Source organism: Ahaetulla prasina, chromosome 4 (assembly GCF_028640845.1).
Source record: "Ahaetulla prasina isolate Xishuangbanna chromosome 4, ASM2864084v1, whole genome shotgun sequence".
In the NCBI taxonomy this organism is placed as follows: Eukaryota; Metazoa; Chordata; class Lepidosauria; order Squamata; family Colubridae; genus Ahaetulla; species Ahaetulla prasina.
In genome coordinates, this window is record NC_080542.1 from 130856190 (window position 1) to 130874498 (window position 18309).

General features: G+C 39.6%; 1 protein-coding gene across 2 annotated transcripts in view; it reads right to left on the reverse strand.

Moving 5' to 3' along the window:
- Positions 1 to 1010: 1010 nt before the first annotated feature.
- The window catches only part of CUL2 (cullin 2), a 54664-nt gene continuing 37365 nt past the window's right edge, over positions 1011 to 18309 (reverse strand). For both annotated transcript variants that reach the window (XM_058184377.1, XM_058184376.1), the window contains exons 17-21: positions 13886 to 13952; positions 8206 to 8408; positions 6175 to 6276; positions 2612 to 2728; positions 1011 to 1622 (exon numbers count right to left, since the gene is read on the reverse strand). In XM_058184377.1, the coding sequence (XP_058040360.1) occupies positions 1491 to 1622; positions 2612 to 2728; positions 6175 to 6276; positions 8206 to 8408; positions 13886 to 13952 (621 nt within the window). In that variant the 3' untranslated portion in view covers positions 1011 to 1490. The remainder of the gene's footprint in view (positions 1623 to 2611; positions 2729 to 6174; positions 6277 to 8205; positions 8409 to 13885; positions 13953 to 18309) is intronic.

An 18309-nucleotide genomic window follows, 5' to 3' on the forward strand; every position in this document is an offset into this window, starting at 1 on the left:
CCTGCCTCTTGATTGAATGGCTTATAGATTAGATTGTGCCCTGTGGCTATCTATTTTTATTTTTGTTTAAAGTACATTTTGCGTTTTTGTTTTATTTTAATTTGCCTGGGGTCACATAAAAGTGGGATGGGTAAAAATAATAAAAGGTGGGATATGAATAAATAAATAAAAATCAAATAAATAAATAAGCAACATGTTTAATTTTAATCTAGTTTTCCTTCACAGATGCTGTGATGAAATTTAATTTTAATCTATTCTTTCTACACAGATGGGGAAGATGTTATAAAGATTAGAAGATATTCATTGACAAAACTATTATACAGAGATTATGTCTAAAGTAAGGGAAAGAAAAGGTTTGGAATTGCCAAGGACTTTGTAAAATTCTTATGGGCCAGGATGTTATTCAACATTATTTTAATGCAACAAAACCAAGCATATATTTAGTGACACTTCGTTAAAAATTCAAGTACCTAAAATCTTAGCATAAATTCATTAACTTTTTCCCACTGTGAGTTAGACAGCCTGGCTCATAGTAACTTTTCTTCACAATTTGAGTTGTCAAATATGCGATCATATGAATTAAAACTGAGGTATTAAAGTAGCCTTTAGTTTTTCTCTTCCTAAATGGGCGCCCGCATGGAAAGGGGGAAGGTTTTAAAACTTATTCCTGCCTTCTAAGGCAAATCCAATCACAGTGATGTAATGACCACACAATCCATTATTTCATAGATAAAATGAACAGAACAGAACAGAGCTGGAAGGGATCTTGGAGGTCTTCTATTCCAGCCCCCTGCTTAAGCAGGAGAACCTATACAAATTAGCATAAGAGTAACCAGCCAATCAGAATTATCTCTTTTCCAAGCTGGCTTCTAAACAGAGTAACTTGGAAATACCATCATTGGTTTTACAGAGAAAGGGCAATGCTTACATAGGAGCTAAATCCTGCCGATCAAACAATAAAATGCCCAGGAATGAGCTACAGCGTTGTTCAATTTATAAATTAAAACAAGTTGCACAACATATTCCATTTTTTATTTATTTGATAAGCAGCAGTATTGTGTTCGTTTTTTTTTACATTTCAGTGTAGATACAATTATTATGTTATCTGCCATATTACAATATTTAGTCTGTTTTAAGTTTGTGTTTTAAGATACATTAAAAAAAACATCAACTGCAAACGTGGGAGGATGGAGAGGTGAAAGGGGAAGAATGGTATCCAACCAAAATTTTCACATTTCAGCAAGACTTCACTCATTCTCTTTTAATAAAGTTTTAAGAAATGTCATAATGACATGAGCTCGGGATATCTATAGGCTTTTTTCTTCACTGATGCTCAAGAGTGGCACTGGTGATGTTGTAAACAGCAGAAAAAACAGGAGCTGCCAAGTGACCAGTTATGGAGGCACCACAGACCTGCTTTTTTCCCCACAGAACACACCAAGCAGAGACAGAAACGATCTCCTTACAGCCATATCTGCAGAATATTAAACTCATGCTACATAGCTGTACTCATCTGCCGAGGCCTGGCTCCGTTCAATGTACTGTTTGTCTATCAGAACTTCAATACACTTCTTAATCATGCTGATACTTGGGTTAAACCTAGCTCTTGATTGGCTAATTACCTGTGCAAAGGAGAGAAGAAAGAAAACCTGATGAAAATGCTGCCTAATGAAAGGAGATGGGGGTGGGGGGGGGAAACTTCAAAACTAAGCCAAATTTATATATTAAACACAGATTCATTTTTCTTAAAATTGCACAGCAGTTTGTGTATTTCTGGAGCAAGTGAAGAGTTTGGGAGCAAAGTTCCTTATTCATGCAAAGGCAGCAATGTCTAGGATCACAACTTTTGGAAAAGCACTTTTGTGAAAAGGAAAAATACTACCACTCGATTCATGCTTGGATACTAATATACCATGTGTCTCTGTAATAGGCTCAGAATTGTGCATAAACAGAATCACTAGAACAAAACCATTTACGTTCAAGAGTCATCAACCATCTTTCTGATGCAAGACAACATATTTTAAGCTGGCCAGTTGGTGGAGGTTAAACAGTACTAAGCATGACACTACACATCATAAAGTATGTATCTGTAACCCGGTACAGATAGTCTGCGTTTAATGACTTGTTGCTTAGTGACCATTTGAAGATATGAAGACCCCTTTCCCCATAAGCTATTTACAACCTGGTTCTGGAACTGTACATAATCTTTTTTGATGGTGGTCAAACAATTGCATTTCATGTGTTTAGCAACCGTCTGACCATTATGATTATTTTGCCGCTTTCTGTTTTTTTTCAATCGGTTTCCATAAAAAAACCATTGATAATACATTGATTTGCTTAACAATCAATAAGTGTTTGCTTATGAGAGCCAGAAAAAAGTTGTAAAATTGGTCCTGGTCTCATGGGTGCCTTGATTAATGACTTACAACAGAAATCCAGATTCCATTACAGTTGTAGGCCAAGGAGTACCTGTATTCTATAGCCAGGGGTCAAGCATGTAACATGGCACACTTTATTTCAACTGGAAGAGGATGACCACCTTATTTCAATTGGCCCAGCTAATCACCCAACTTAATAAGGTTTCTAATTGCCAATTGGCACATAATCTTACCTCCTGAATGAGAGCATTGTGTCGCAACAACTTTCGTGCTTTCATGATGCGGACAATTGCAGCTTGAAGGTACATTTTCCTATCTTCATCTACAGCGCTCCTGGTTTGCTCCATTTCCTGCAATACAAGACCATATAATTCAGTGGGTTAGGAGTTGAGATCACCTGCAGAGCCAGGCTTATTCAGATGGCGTAGTCTTTTGTGATCTGGATGAAAACGATTCTTTTCTTAATAAACTATATGGAAAAAGCTAATCCTCTGACATTCTTAGAAACTAAAGGAAACATGAATAAAGGGACCGTGGGAAACCTTTGCTTTAGCTTCTTTTGCAGAGTTTAAACCACTATTTTCCAAAGTTGATAACTTTAATATCTGTGGACTTTAATTCCCAGAATTTTACAGTCAGCATGGGGAAACTGAATCATCTTAAAAGTTTTGCCTAGTTTGGGAAACCTTGGTTTAAAGAAAGAGGTTGACAGCTAAAAATAGATCTGAGTAGGCCATACTTGGTTTGATCCTGTGAAGCAAGGGTGTCAAACTCAACTTCATTGAGGGCCGTATCAGACCTTGGGGGGGGGGGGGGGGGTGGCTAGCTCATGGCCTCCTTGAGCTCCGTTTTCACTAGCAGAGTATTGCAGGAGGCAGTCGCGGCTCAAAATGGAGCTTGGCAGGGCCGCATGCACCCCCATGCACCCCTCCCAAGCTTCCTTTTCACTGGCAGAGGCACTGCGGGCTGGTCCTTCACTGTTTCCAGGGTGGGCTCACGGGCCAGATCTAAGCGCCCCATGGGCCGGATTCAGTCCTTGGGTCTTGCGTTTGACACCCCTGCTGTAAAGCAACTTTTCTGAAGTAATGTCATTGGGACAACATACCAGTTATATAGCGATTTAGCTTCCAATGGTACTCAAATCCAGGCAACATGATGGAGACCTTAAGTAAATTTCTTACCTATTATTATAATTCAGAGCATCAAACTATGCTTGTGTTCTTACAAATTCTGGATTCATCGAATATTTCTAAATCCTGTGGTATAAATCCAAATAATGTACTATATAGAGATAGAGCACTAAGAATTCTGCTTTCCACTCTGTGATAAAATGAAGTCACCACAGTCTTTAAGTACTTTTTCTGCAGCTCTGTATAAACCTTAAGCTCAAAGGAGATATGTCACTGAATTACCAAGCTGCTGGATGCAACTACAACAGAAACTACTATTTTGTGTTTACCTTCCGGGTTTCCTGGGATTATCAGGGGAGCATGGAAAAGAAAATGCTGAACTAAATGAACCACTAATCAGATCCAGTTCAGCTCATCTTTTAATCAGAACTAGAAGGATTCCAGACACAATAAAATTATGAATATTATGAAACTATCATTGAAGATGAAAAAAAAAATTGATAATTTTAAGATCTTAAACAAAGACAACACTTATTTTACTCTTCTTTAAATCTGACTATCAGATTAAAAAATCTGAAATGAAATCAACAAAAATACTTTTTCAGAATATGAAGTATAGCGCTGCTGAATTTAAGGAATGAAATAAACATTGTTTTTTTCCCCCACATACACTGAAAAACAGAAAATATTTTTGAGGAAACATGGTCAGACACCTTAAAAACAAGAAGTAATTTCAATCATCTTAGAGAAGCTTACCGCCTAATAAGTACAGTTAGCATTTCTTTGCCAAAGACTCTTATCGGATCAGTGGAGTAATAAGTACAATGTGATACTTGTTATGAAATTGAAGTTCAAGACACATTAATTCTTAGCTGCTCTAGATATTTCCTAAAACATATGGCTGAAGGGAATGACATTCCAAGTTTATTTTATACTTTTGAGGCTGCAGTCATTATTAACATGCTGAAGTAACCAGGACTGTTAGCTGTACAGAACCAATGAGACCTCAAGTGATCCTTTGAAGAAAAAATTCTCAGCCAATCTCCACTAATAATGGGTTCTGGGAAAAGCATTTTATTATACAATAAATAGCACAATAACTACATTTGAAATCGGTTAAAACAAATTCATGTAAAAGATAAAATTCAGAAATTTTCAATACAACAAAAACGTTCTTTGAACAGAAAATAAAACTATTTGAAGATAAACGTATAATATATAGTGGCAATATCATTTTGGCTATCATTTCCAAAACAGGGTATTGGCTAATAAAATTAATTTTAGATAGTTGCAGTGAAATAATTATTGGTAATGCTGTGTTACAAATATCTGGTGCGAACTACTGTATTTATTAATGTAATAATGTTGACTATATTAGTGTTACTAGTTTAGAAATATACCCAAATCATAAGTAAACAAATAAATAAAATACAAAACAAGAGTCTTGTAGGGGAACCTACATATCCCTTGTAAGTTAAAGAGAAATGGTAAATAGAACTTAATGCATGTGGAAGCAAAATCTGAGAAGATGTTCTGAACAAAAACAGACAGTAAAGATAATAAATGAAGAACTAATATCATAATCTTATTGGGGGATAAATACTACTGAACATATGGGCACCTATCATAGAGTATTGTAAAGAATGAAATAAATATAAAATAAACAGATAAAGCTGTCTAAATTTACTAGCAACATCCACAGGTAGCAAAAACCACCATGTTGCTTAGTTATAAGCAATAAACAATTCTGGTTCCTTGCGGTGTCTGGAAGTGGTAAATGGATCTTACCTTGCACTAAAAATGCATAGGGTTGCATTTCCAAAAAAGATTCCAAGTTATGTCAAAGAGTAGAGAATAGGTAGTTTTCACCAGATGAAATGAAAAAGAACCAAGCAGCAATAAATCAGAAAACAGAATATGCTATTTTTCATGTTTGTTTTTTATGGCTGTTAATTTTGAAAAGACACACATTAAGAAATATTTCTGATTCTCCCCTCTAAAATATATTTCCTTCTCATTTCGAGTTTTATTACTTATTGTAATAAATAATTCAATTGTATTGAATTGTTGAATTACTGAAAAAAATCCTGAATTCGCCTTAAATTGCCCCAAATCTTCAGGAATATAAAAAATTTAAAAATTAGAAAAGCTGGTTAGATAGAAGTGTTAAGTGCTTTTTAATTATTTATTTCTGATATTATTAGTGAATGTTTGATGTAGTTTTAAAGAAGACCTGCTAAAAGTAATAGAATTTGTTAATGATGATGCTATGGGCTTCCTCTACATATTAATAACTGGGGATCCAAACCATAGTTGAGACAATTCAACTAGAAAGAGGAATGTCAAAAAGTATGCTTACAGATAGTTAATTTCACAAAGTCTCCAACTGTTTTCAAGTTTCAGTTTTAAGTTTCAGTAACTGTCAACCCTAAATCTGTTGTCTGGGCTCACCTGCTAATCAATGTCAGAACTGGTTAGTACTGGTATAAAGAAGGACTTTAATATAGACTAGCCTTGGAAGCCCATAAATAATTTTGGAAGAAAAGAATGCCAGAAAACTGCACAGAAATATCCAGAAGTGAGCTTGACTTAAAAGAGATGTTATTCAGTGTTAGATCCCTCATGGAATACAGTTACATGTTGTTATTGACACTAACAATACTTGCCTGGGGGGTGTCTTTTTGCATTGAAGTAGTGATTTTAAATTTTGTTCGTTTACTGCTAAAATTCATATTTAATGAAAAAGTGGACTCTGCCTCTATATCCTCCTGCAAGAAAAAAAAAAGAGTGGATTTTTTCCTCCTTTCACACACGCATAAATGATGCCAAACATATCAAAGACTTGTCGGTTTAAGGAAGAACATCTTGCTTTGAAAATCTGTGCTTGCATATGGATTACATCTCCACTGATGAAATGTAAACATATCGCTACTTATTCAATTTGGCAAGTCTGAACTACTTCAATTATCTACAGAGCATCTTGGATGCTCAAAATAGTGAAGGTAATACATATGTTTTCAAACTCAGCCCAATGTAATTCTTTCAGTAAAAGAAACACAGAAACATTCATGTTAGTAAGATTTACATATAGCAAATGTGATCTTTTGGGAAAATATCTTTTGGCTACAGAACAGAATATTTTACAGCTATTAAATACAGCTTTATAAAATAGCACCTCTTTCGAGATAACTTCCTTTCAATCTATTGGATAGAAATAACATTAAAGGTAAAGGTAAAGGTTCCTCTCGCACATATGTGCTTGTCGTTGCCAATCTAGGGGGCGGTACTCATCTCCATTTCAAAGCCGAAGAGCCAGCGCAGTCTGAAGACGTCTCCGTGGTCATGTGGCCGGCATGACTCAATGCCAAAGGCGCATGGAACGCTGTTACCTTCCCACCAAAGGTGGTCCCTATTTTTTTTACTTGCATTTTTACGTGCTTTCGAAACTGCGAGGTTGGCAGAAGCTGGGACAAGTAATGGGAACTCACGCCGTTACACGGCAGCACTAGGGATTCAAACCGCTGAGCTGCCGACCTTTCGATCGACAAGCTCAACGTCCTAGCCCCTGAGCCACCAAGTCCCAGAAATAACATTAAGGGTAGGTTTAAATTATAGTGACAAAAGATACATTTCAATACTACCACTGGCTCTACGACTGCATTTGCACCATAATTTGTAAAATATCTATTAATAATATGTATTCAGTTAATAATCAGACAAATTTAAAAGAACAAAGCAAATAAAAAGAGTGAAACAAATAAATACAATAACAGACTAACAATAGCAAAGTAAATAATGGAATATAAGATTAACTCCTCAAATGCTACATTAATACAATTTTTACTCAGGTGATAGATCTGAACTAGGGCTGTCAAACTCCTGGCCCAGATGTGTCACATGCTGGGCACGCCCAGTTTAGCGAAGAGGAAAATAGTTCTGATACATCTGAAGACATCTCCATGGTCATGTGGCCATGATCATGTGGTGTGAAACAATTTCAATGTCCTTGTCATCACATGGGCACAATTTCTAAAGTAATCTGCAACTGGTGAGCTCATATGATACGTCATGCTAATTTACATTCCATGTGAAAGGAATGCATGTAGCATGTTAAGCCAATACCGAACAGTTTAGTATACCAATCAAATTATGAATGACACAATGGTAATTTTCTTCTCTTGGCTAATTTAATCTTGGTATCTCGTGGTTTTACTGAGGTCTCAGGTACTCTCTATGCTACAGTAAAGTATATGCACCGTGTTTTCCGAAAATACAACCTACTCCAAAAGTAAATCCTAGCTTTATTTTTACAGGCGTGTCCAATATAAGAGCTATCCCCAAAATAAGCCCTAATTAAGACCCCGCCCACTCCAGGATGCATGTATAAAAATTAAACTAGGGTGGGGATGGGGGGGGGTGGAGCTGCCCTACTACTTAACCTTTGGACAGTTGAAGCCAGCGATTATAGATACATTTTCATTTTATCCTCCCTATATATATAGTTATAGAATATATTTGCTTCATAATAGTTCAATTTTGTTGCTAATCTGTCTGTATTTTCTACCTGTACCTGTTTTTATTATTTGTACTATCTATTATTCCTATTTTTTCAAAACATAATAGAAAAATGTCCCCACTCTCAAATGTGTCGTGTGTGTGTGTGTGTGTGTGTGTGTGTGTGTGTGTGTGTAACTTACCTTATCTGAGTCATGGTTGATCATTTTGACATCAAGTAAGGATTTGATAGTTTTGGTCAGTTCCTTCTCATTCATTTGTGTGCTATCCTGGAGCTCTTTGTAACTGACGATTTCACTATTATTAAAAGCCAGCAGCACTGCCATTTGGTAGGTGGTAACCATGGCTACATAGGGCTTGGACAAATAATTCATTTTGACCTCACCTGCAAATTAAGTATAAAGCGGATGAATTAATGGAATAAAAACCTCAAATATTATTATTAAAGCCTTACTTCGTTCCTCCAAGTCGGCAGCAAGAAGAAAGCAATATTTGATCCAAGGGTAAAGCAAAACAAGAACTGAATTTGCAAGACTGTCTTGAAGAGAAATTAGATTTTTAAAAAGATAACTATAGGTAGTCTTTGATTTATGACCACAACTGAGCCCAAAATTTATGCTGCTAAGTGAGACAGTTGTTTTGCCCGATTTTACAGCCTTTCTTGCCGAAGTTGTTAAGTGAGTCCCTGCGGCTGTTAAGTTAGTAACACAGTTGCTAAGCAAATCTGGCTTTCTCTATTGATTTTGCTTGTCAGGAGGTTGCAAACAGAGATAATAGGGACACTGCACCCATCATAAATATGAATCAGTTGCCAAGAATCTGAATTTTGATCACATGACTGTTGGGATGTTGGATGCTGCAACTGTCCTAAGTATGAAAAATAGCTATAAGTCACCTCTTTTCAGTGCCACTGTATTATTATTATTTATTATTTTTCAAATTTATATACCGCCCTATCTCCCTAAGGACTCAGGGCGGTTCACAGGCAGTTAAAATACATATAAATACAAATTAAAAAACAACAATTAAAAAACTTATTCTATTGCCGAATTTAAAAAACAATATAAATAATAAAAAAACCCTTAAAACCAATAACTTTAAAATCTAACCCAGTCCCACGCAGATGAATAAGTGCGTTTTAAGCTCGCGACGAAAGGTTCGGAGGTCCGGAAGTTGACGAAGTCCTGGGGGGAGTTCGTTCCAGAGGTGGGAGCCCCACAGAAGGCCCTTCCCTGGGTGTTGCCAGACGGCACAGCCTAGCTGACGGCACCCTGAGGAGTCCCTCTCTGTGGGAGCGCACGGGTCGGTGAGAGGTATTTGGTAGCAGTAGGCGGTCCCGTAAATAGCCCGGCCCTATGCCATGGAGCGCTTTAAAGATTGTCACCAACACCTTGAAGCGCACCCGGAAGGCCACAGGTAGCCAGTGCAGTCTGCGCAGGATAGGTGTAACAAGGGAGCCCCGAGGCTCCCTCTATCACCCGCAGCCGCGTTCTGGACCAACTGAAGCCTCCGGATGCCCCTCAAGGGAGCCCCATGTAGAGAGCATTGCAGTAATCCAGGCGAGGCGTCACGAGGCGTGGTGACCGTGCATAAGGCATCCCGGTCTAGAAAGGCGCAACTGGCGCACCAGGCGAACCTGGTGGAAAGCTCTCCTGGAGACGGCCGTCAAATGGTCTTCAATAGACAGCCGTTCATCCAGGAGAACGCCCAGATTGCGCACCCTCTCCATCGGGGCCAATGACTCGCCCCCAACAGTCAGCCGAGGACTCAGCTGACTGTACCGGGATGCCGGCATCCACAGCCACTCAGTCTTGGAGGGATTGAGCTTGAGCCTGTTTCTCCCCATCCAGACCCGTACGGCCTCCAAACACCGGGACAGCACTTCGATAGCTTCATTGGGGTGGCCCGGTGTGGAAAAGTACAGCTGGGTGTCATCAGCGTACAGCTGGTACCTCACACCGAAGCCACTGATGATCTCACCCAGCGGCTTCATATAGATGTTGAACAGAAGGGGCGAGAGAATCGACCCCTGCGGCACCCCACAAGTGAGGCGCCTCGGGGCCGACCTCTGCCCCCGTCAACACCGTCTGCGACCGGTCGGAGAGATAGGAGGAGAACCACCGATAAACGGTGCCTCCCACTCCCAATCCCCCCAACCAGCGCAGCAAGATACCATGGTCGATGGTATCGAAAGCCGCTGAGAGGTCTAATAGGACCAGGGCAGAGGAACAACCCCTATCCCTGGCCCTCCAGAGATCATCCACCAACGCGACCAAAGCCGCTCCGTGTTGTAACCGGGCGGAAACCGGACTGGAACGGGTCTAGATAGACAGTTTCATCCAGGTGCAGAGGAAACTGATATGCCACCATATTTCTACAACCTTCGCCGCGAAGGTTGAGACCGGACGATAATTACCTAAGACAGCCGGGTCCAGGAGGGCTTCTTGAGGAGGGCCTCACCACCGCCTCTTTCAAGGCGGCCGGAAAGACTCCTCCAACAAGGAGGCACTCATAATCGCCTGGAGCCAGCCTCGTGTCACCTCCTGAGTGGCCAGCACCAGCCAGGAGGGGCACGGGTCCAGTAAACACGCAGGCATTCAGCCTACCCAACAACCTGTCCATGTCCTCGGAGCCACAGGGTCAAACTCATCCCAACAAATGTCACCAAGACCACCCTCAGACGCCTCATCTGAATCGCCGCAATTTTGGTCTAGACCGTCTCGGCTGAACGATTTTATCGTATAGATAACCGTTAAACTCCTCAGCACGTCCCTGCAGCGGGTCATCCCGCCCCTGGTGAAGGAGGAACGGGTCACCCAAAAAGGGCGGCTGGGCGGTTATCTGCCGACGCAATGAGGGAGGAGGCGAGCAACGCCGCTTCCTCAGTGCCACTAGGTAGGTCCTAGTATAGGACCCAACTAGTGTCCGATCAGCTTCTAAACGGCTAGACCTCCAGGAGCTCTCTAGGCGCCTTCTCCGGCGTTTCATCCCCTCAGCTCCTCGGAGAACCAAGGAGCCGGTTGGGATCTGCGCCGGGTCAGAGGCCGCAGAGGCACGACACGGTCTAAAGCCCCAGCCGCAGCCCGTTGCCAGGCTGCGGCTAGTTCCTCTGCCGTGCCGTGAGCCAGACCCTCAGGAAGTGGCCCAAGCTCCGTCCGGAACCTCTCCGGGTCCATCAGGCGCCTGGGACGGGACCAACGGTGTGGTTCCCTCTCCCTGCGTGTTGAGTGGCGGTCAGAAAGTCCAGGCGAAGGAGAGTGATCTGACCATGACAAAGGTCCTATGCCTCCATCTCTCAAACCCAGATCCTCCAACCACTGACCAGAGATAAAAATAAGATCCAGAGTGCCACCCCCGATGTGAGTGGGGCCATCAACTACTTGAGTCAGGTCCAAGGCCGTCATGGAAGCCATGAACTCCCGAGCCACTGTCGATGACGAGCCGGCAGATGGCAAGTTAAAGTCCCCCATGACTAAAAGTCTGGGGGTCTCCACTGCCACCCCGCAAGCACCTCCAGGAGCTCGGCAGGGCAGCTGTCACGCAGCAAGGAGCCAGGTACGTGACCAGCAAGCCCATCTGACACCTATGACCCCATCTCACAAAGAGGGATTCACACCGCAATCTGAGGTACAGTGGTCTCCTCGGCTCTAGACTCTCTTTAATAGCAACCGCCACCCCCCCCACCCCTACCCTGGGCCCTCGGCTGATGGAATGCACGGAAACCCGGTGGGCACATTTCGACCAGGGGCACGCCCCCTTCAGTGCCCAACCAGGTCTCCGTAACGCCTATAAGATCCGCGGCGCCCCCCTGGATAAGATCGTGTATTAGGGGGGCCTTATTGGCCACGGACCGTGCGTTGCATAACATAAGACGAAGGCCCAGGCTCTGAGGGTCTTGACCATCCGGGGAACGGGAAAAGTCAGAGGGATCGGGGCACGCGATCGCTTGCAGACATCGAACGCGTGACCCCCTAGACCAATACGATCCCCCCCTTCCGCCATATCTGCCCCTCCCACTTACCGTGCAAATGGAACCACCCTCACAAAAAGGAACACATTCCCCCCCCATAACCTCCGATTAAATGAACAGTTGTATGTTGAGGATTAACTGTACTTTGAAAAATACAGAAACATTTTTTAAAAATTTAAGTTACAATGCTTGATTCAGTTGATCCAAAAGATTGTAACAAGGCAAGAAAGAATTTGAATAATTTTTGCGTAAGTGGGCACTGTAAAAACCTTGATTGCCATAATCCAGTGCTCCAAAAATTCACTCTCTTGAACAAAATATAAAGGCTCCAATTCTGGTGGTTATATGAATATATCCTTTGGTTTATGGGAATACAGTATGGAAAATGCTAAGCACAACAACTTTGGGCAACAAAGCAGTAGTTTGCCACCATCTTCTTTCATTTTTTCTTCCAATACATTTTTTCATTGGATTTTTTTCCCAATCTCCCATGTAGTAGCAATAACACATATAACACACAATAACACAAGAACAATAACTTAAAAATAGCTTCATGGTGCTTTACAGCCGTCTCTACGCAGTTTACAGGGTTAGCATATTGCTCCCAACAATCTGGGTCCTTGTTTTACCGACCTCAGAAGGATGGAAGACTGAGTCAACCTTGAGTTGGTCAGGAATTGAACTGCCGGCAGCCGGCAGTCAGCAGAAGTAGCCTGCAGTACTACATTCTAATCACTGCACCACTGTGGCTCTTATAATGTCTAGTTTACAATCTTTGGGTTCCTTGGTGATCTCTATCCAAATCCTGACTTGTATTTAGGTCCCCCCCCCACCTTCAATCAGCCAAAATCAAATACATGCTACCACTTGCTTATGCTTGACTTTTTTCTATGATGCTTTTGTCCTTCTCTCAAACATGTCAAATTTTGGTTCAAACTCAGAATTGCCATTATAGGTAGGCCTTTGTTTGAAGCACCAGGATTTACGTCGCTAAGGCATCCACTTAGTGGACACAATCCAGACAATCCCTGTTGCAGTCGTCAACCAAGGATCATAAGGTGGTTATGAAAGGAACCTTGTTACTTCCTGCTGGCTTCACAGAAGGCAAAAATCAGTGGGGAAGTCGACAGGAAAGCCTACAAGCGGCTGCTGTGATATGGCATGAGTGCAATGGAGCCAGGGATTGACTGCTATCTGGTGAGAGAGGATGTGCAGGGGGCCACTACAGCATAAGCACAGTTAGGCTGCAGCTGGGAGGGAGAGAGCGCCTTGACACCAAGTTGCTGCATATGCATTTGCTATGGAGCATGAGATCCCTCAGACCATCTTGCAACCTTCTCCACCAGCTTGGTTTTGCTTGTGGGAAACCAACAGTAAAGGACACAAATGATGATCATGTGATGCTGTACAAGTACAAACTGGTTGTCAAGCATTCAGATCATGATCACATAACTGGGGAGGTGCTGGGTGGGCCAAAACTTTGTACCACTCCCTCATTACTGTTACGTGATCACTGAATAAGTGGCTATTACCCAAGGATTACCTGCATGCCTAAATCCATTTTTATTACAAGATTTTATTGTTTGCAACTCATACCAATGAAATTTTATTTTTTAACTTTTTTCCTGAAAAAAATCGTCAATTAAGAATATAAAATTTAAAATTTAAAACAACTGATTTTTCAGATAACAATTAGAAGAGATGTAATAAAAATATTCAAGTGAGATGTATTAAGAAAACCAGATTAGCTAAAACAGAGAAAATAATTTAAATTTAATGTTTCATTATCATCGTCTAAACTTCAAAGGATATACAGTATACATTTCATCTAAGCAAAGAAAAAAAATGTAGTGATGTTTTTAAAAACTAAGGATCATGTAAATTTATTTTACCTGTGCAAAGATAATGTAACCAGGTAAGTTTCCTTCCACTGAAATGCTGGCTGTAAAATAACTCAAACTGAAAAACAAAATAATTCTTTTGGTCAAATATATCATGGACTTTAAAATAATATGTAAAAGCAAAAAAAAATGTTTAAAAACATTAAAAAGAATGACCATATCTAAAACACAATAATCGGCTTGATTAAATATGAGCATTTCAGATAGGCTATCTAAGATCAGAGGTGGAATAATTGAACTACACATAGTAAAAATATGTCTATATCCTGTAAAAAAAGTTCCACTTCTGAATGCAGAACCCTGGACAATAAAGCAAAACATAGCTGAATGTCACTTCATAGAAACAATGGTTTCTTACTATTTCTCAGTGTACATTCATTCACCTTCACAGAGATGAGAAACACTGATTTATTCAAAGCTGCCAAGCTGTCCAAAATTCTAATTCTTCTTCTCGAACCTGAAAATCCAAATCTAATTTATTTCTGCCCTGCAAGGTAGCCCAGTCAAGGAGCACAACTAGGAATACTAGCTCTATTTTTATTGTAAAGATACATTAATAAAAACTTGCAAGATTGAAAGTATTCCCCCTCCCCTTTCTCTTTTTATTTTCCCAAAAAATAGTGAAGGTTATTTCTGAAAAGTTTCCTATGGAAACTTTCCTGTGAGCTGACATATCTTTTACACACTAGTTGTCCAGTCGGTGATCATTTCCAAATCTGTTACAATTTGTTACTCCAGGTAATCCTCGACTTACGACCGCAACTGAGCCCAAAATTTTGGTGGCTAAGTGAGACCCATGTTGTGATTTTCTTTGTAGTTATTAAGTGAATCATTGCAGTTTCTTAAGTTAGTAACATGGATGTTAAGTAAATCTTGTTTCCACATTGACGTTTCTTGTCAGAAGGTTGCAAAAGGTGATCACGTGGCCCCAGGACACTGCAACCATCATAAATATGAGTCAGTTCACATGACCCCAGTGATGCTGCAATGGGCAAAAAGGGTCATAAGTCACTTTTTTCAATGCTGTTGTAACTTTGAACAGTCACTAAATGAACTGTTGTAAGTCGAGGACTATCTGTGTTGATTTAGACAGAATTCATCCTTTTTTAATGTTATACTCACATCAGATTTGTTATAATTATTATATTATAATTATATATAATTATTGTACAATGTCATCAACCCTGACTGCTCTTTAGAAGGCCAGATCCTGAAGATGAAACTGAAATACTTTGGCCACCTAATGAGAAGGAAAGACTCACTGGAGAAGAGCCTAATGCTGGGAAAGTTTGAGGGCAAAAGAAGAAAGGGACGACAGAGAACGAGATGGCTGGATGGAGTCACTGAAGCAGTAGGCATGGGTTTAAATGGACTCCAGGGGATGGTAGAGGACAGGAAGGCCTGGAGGAACATTGTCCATGGGGTCGCGATGTGTCGGACATGGCTTTGCAACTAACAACAACAATTGTACAATGTCATGGGTGTACAATGTCATCACTGGATGTTTTTAAGAAAAGACTGGACAACCAGTTGCCAGAAATGATACGGGGTTTCCTGCCTAAGCAGAGGGGTGGACTAGAAAACCTCCAAGCTCCCTTCCAGCTCTATTCATATTGTTATATTCACAGCGTCATTTAAATGAATTTGTACATTTTTATATAACGTGGCAACAATGTGCCCCAAATCACTATCAGTCCCATCTGAAAATGGAGACTAAGGAAATTGGGAACTGCTTTTAAGAAGTCCATAGGCAGGGAAAATGGGACACCTTACTCTTTTATTCATTGGGCATCTGACACTCCTAAAGACATACCTAAAGAATGTGGAAAACGTTCTAGTTAGCCATTTCTTCTTAGATGACAATTTAAAATAAGTTAAGGAACCTCAGCCCTAAAACTGTGCTACAAAAATTGCAAATTAATTCTCAACAATAAGCCACAACTGAAAAGACTACACAGCAGTCTTTATCATAACAAAAACATAAAGAACAGGAACTATAGTACCTCCATTCCTTTAGCGTTTACTTTAACAGAGCAACCTGTTTTCTGAGAAGATTTAAACAGCACTTAGAACAGTTTGTCCTTTGATGAAAGAAACATGGAACAGGCTTTCTACAGATTCTCAAATAACTCCAAAAAGTATTTTGAATCTCTTGCTACACTGATTGCAAAAGATAAACCCCACATTAATGACTTATGATGAAATATTAAAAATGTTTATTACATGAGTGCCTATTTAATCCTATAAATCAAGTGCACACACCTTAATTGGTGTTTTAATATATTTTGTATTAAGATACATTTATTTCTTGTTACTTATGTTAATAGTGCACTGAATGAAATTAATACCCAGAGTGGAAATTAGTACAATAATATCATTTAACTTCATTTAACTGATTTAAATTTTATTCCCAAATTTCAGAACTTAGTATGTGGTGTGTCTTCTCCCACTGCTGTCATGAGATTTAAAAGAAGAAAGAATAAATTTTCTATTTCATATCTCTTTTCTCGCTTCAGGACCTAGCTGAAATGAACTAAAAAGCAAAAGCAAATTCTAGCTAAATTCAAATAATATTAGCCAATTAACTCTAATCTAGTGAATCAGAAAGCAAACACATAATTGAATAAACATGTTTTCATTGAGGATCAAGCTAGCTTTTCATTTGCAAAATGTGCAAGGAAGTCAGTTAAGAATTTGCTTATTATGAAATTTTATCTAGCTGCAAAGAAGTAGACACAAAAAAGCTAAACATTCCCTCAATTCTCCAACAGTTGTCTTGAATGCCCACTGACATAATGCCAGCCACATTTGGACCCCAGATTGGTTTAGTAAGGAATTTAATAGACAAAAGAGAAATTTTGGCCAAAATTTTTTGGAAGTTGGCAGCTTCTTCAAGGTTTTAGACAATTATTTCCCTACTAAGCTTTCTTGCATCTTTTTATTATCAGGTATCATCCCAACGTATTTGAATTGCAATTCCTAAGAATGAGTCAGGTTGTAGGAGACAATTACAGGAAGTAAGCTCCATTGAATAAAGTTTTTAGACTAATTAATATACATATTCGAGCTATTATCTTATATTTATGTATCAAGTGAATGGCTATTCCTGGAAAATATCTTACAAGGTTACATGCAATGTATTTCAGACAAATTTGCCTTTCTTTTTACAAGGCTGCAGAATATTTTTCTGATTATTAGATTTTGGTTAAACATCCTCTAAAGCATGATTCCTCTTGATTTAATTATACCATTATATTAGTTGGACCACAATTAGACCATATTAGTTGGACCACAAAACTTTTGCATATTTCCCTCCGTTAATTTCTCATTATAAACCAGGAAATTGAGAAGATATTTAAACGAAGAGTTTATACTACCCGTTCCAAATTATATGGTATAGTAATGACTAGAAACTTAAGTTTTTTGCAAATGTCTGAATCAAGATGGCAGGTAGAAGCCTAAGATCTGGGAGAGGAGCTTGCTTTTTAAGTTAAAATGTTAAGAATGGGTGAGCCCCCAGAATAAGAGGTTACCTGAAGTAGAGGGCCATGAATGGCACAGATGGATGGCAGGGTACTTATGGCATGATAAAAGTAAATGTTGATTTTAATAACCATTTTGTTAGATATGCCACTAAGACTTTGGAATAAATATATAAAAAAAGGCTGCCTATGATGTTGCCCCTTTGGGTGTCACCATAGGAAGGTTTTTTCAGAAAAGAAATGATGGCAAAGCCAGACTGGTTGACGTATGGTAAAATGTTATCTTTCAACTCTGGTGACCCAATATTAAAGCTGAGGGAAGAACTTGAATCATAAGGTTAGGTTTGCCATTGATTTACCTATCAACAACTGAAATTAAAGGTTTAAACTGGTTAAAAAATGTTATGGATTTGACTTTGTTAAAAATGAATTGGAAATTTCATTATGTGGCAATGATGAACATATTATTGCTAAGATCTGTAAAATGTTGTTGAAATTGAATTTGGAAAATGAACATGAAAAGCATTGTATGATTCAGTGGTCAAGGAACTTTGGATACAATGAGATGCCTGAACAATGGGAAAATATGTGGATGAAGGGTTTAAAATTTACATTAAATTATAATGTAAATTCTACGAGATGATATTGCCATAGATGATATTGCCATAGGTCTATACTATGTGATCAAGGAAAGAAGCAACTTAGAACTAAGGAGAAATTTCCTGACAGTTAGAACAATTAATAAGTGGAACGACTTGCCTGCAGAAGTTGTGAATGCTCCAACACTGGAAATTTTTAAGAAAATGTTGGATAACCATCTGTCTGAGATGATGTAGGGTTTCCTGCCTGGGCAGGGGGTTGGACTAGAAGGCCTCCAAGATCCCTTCCAACTCTGTTGTTGTTTGTTGTTGTTGTTGTTGTTGTTGTTGTTGT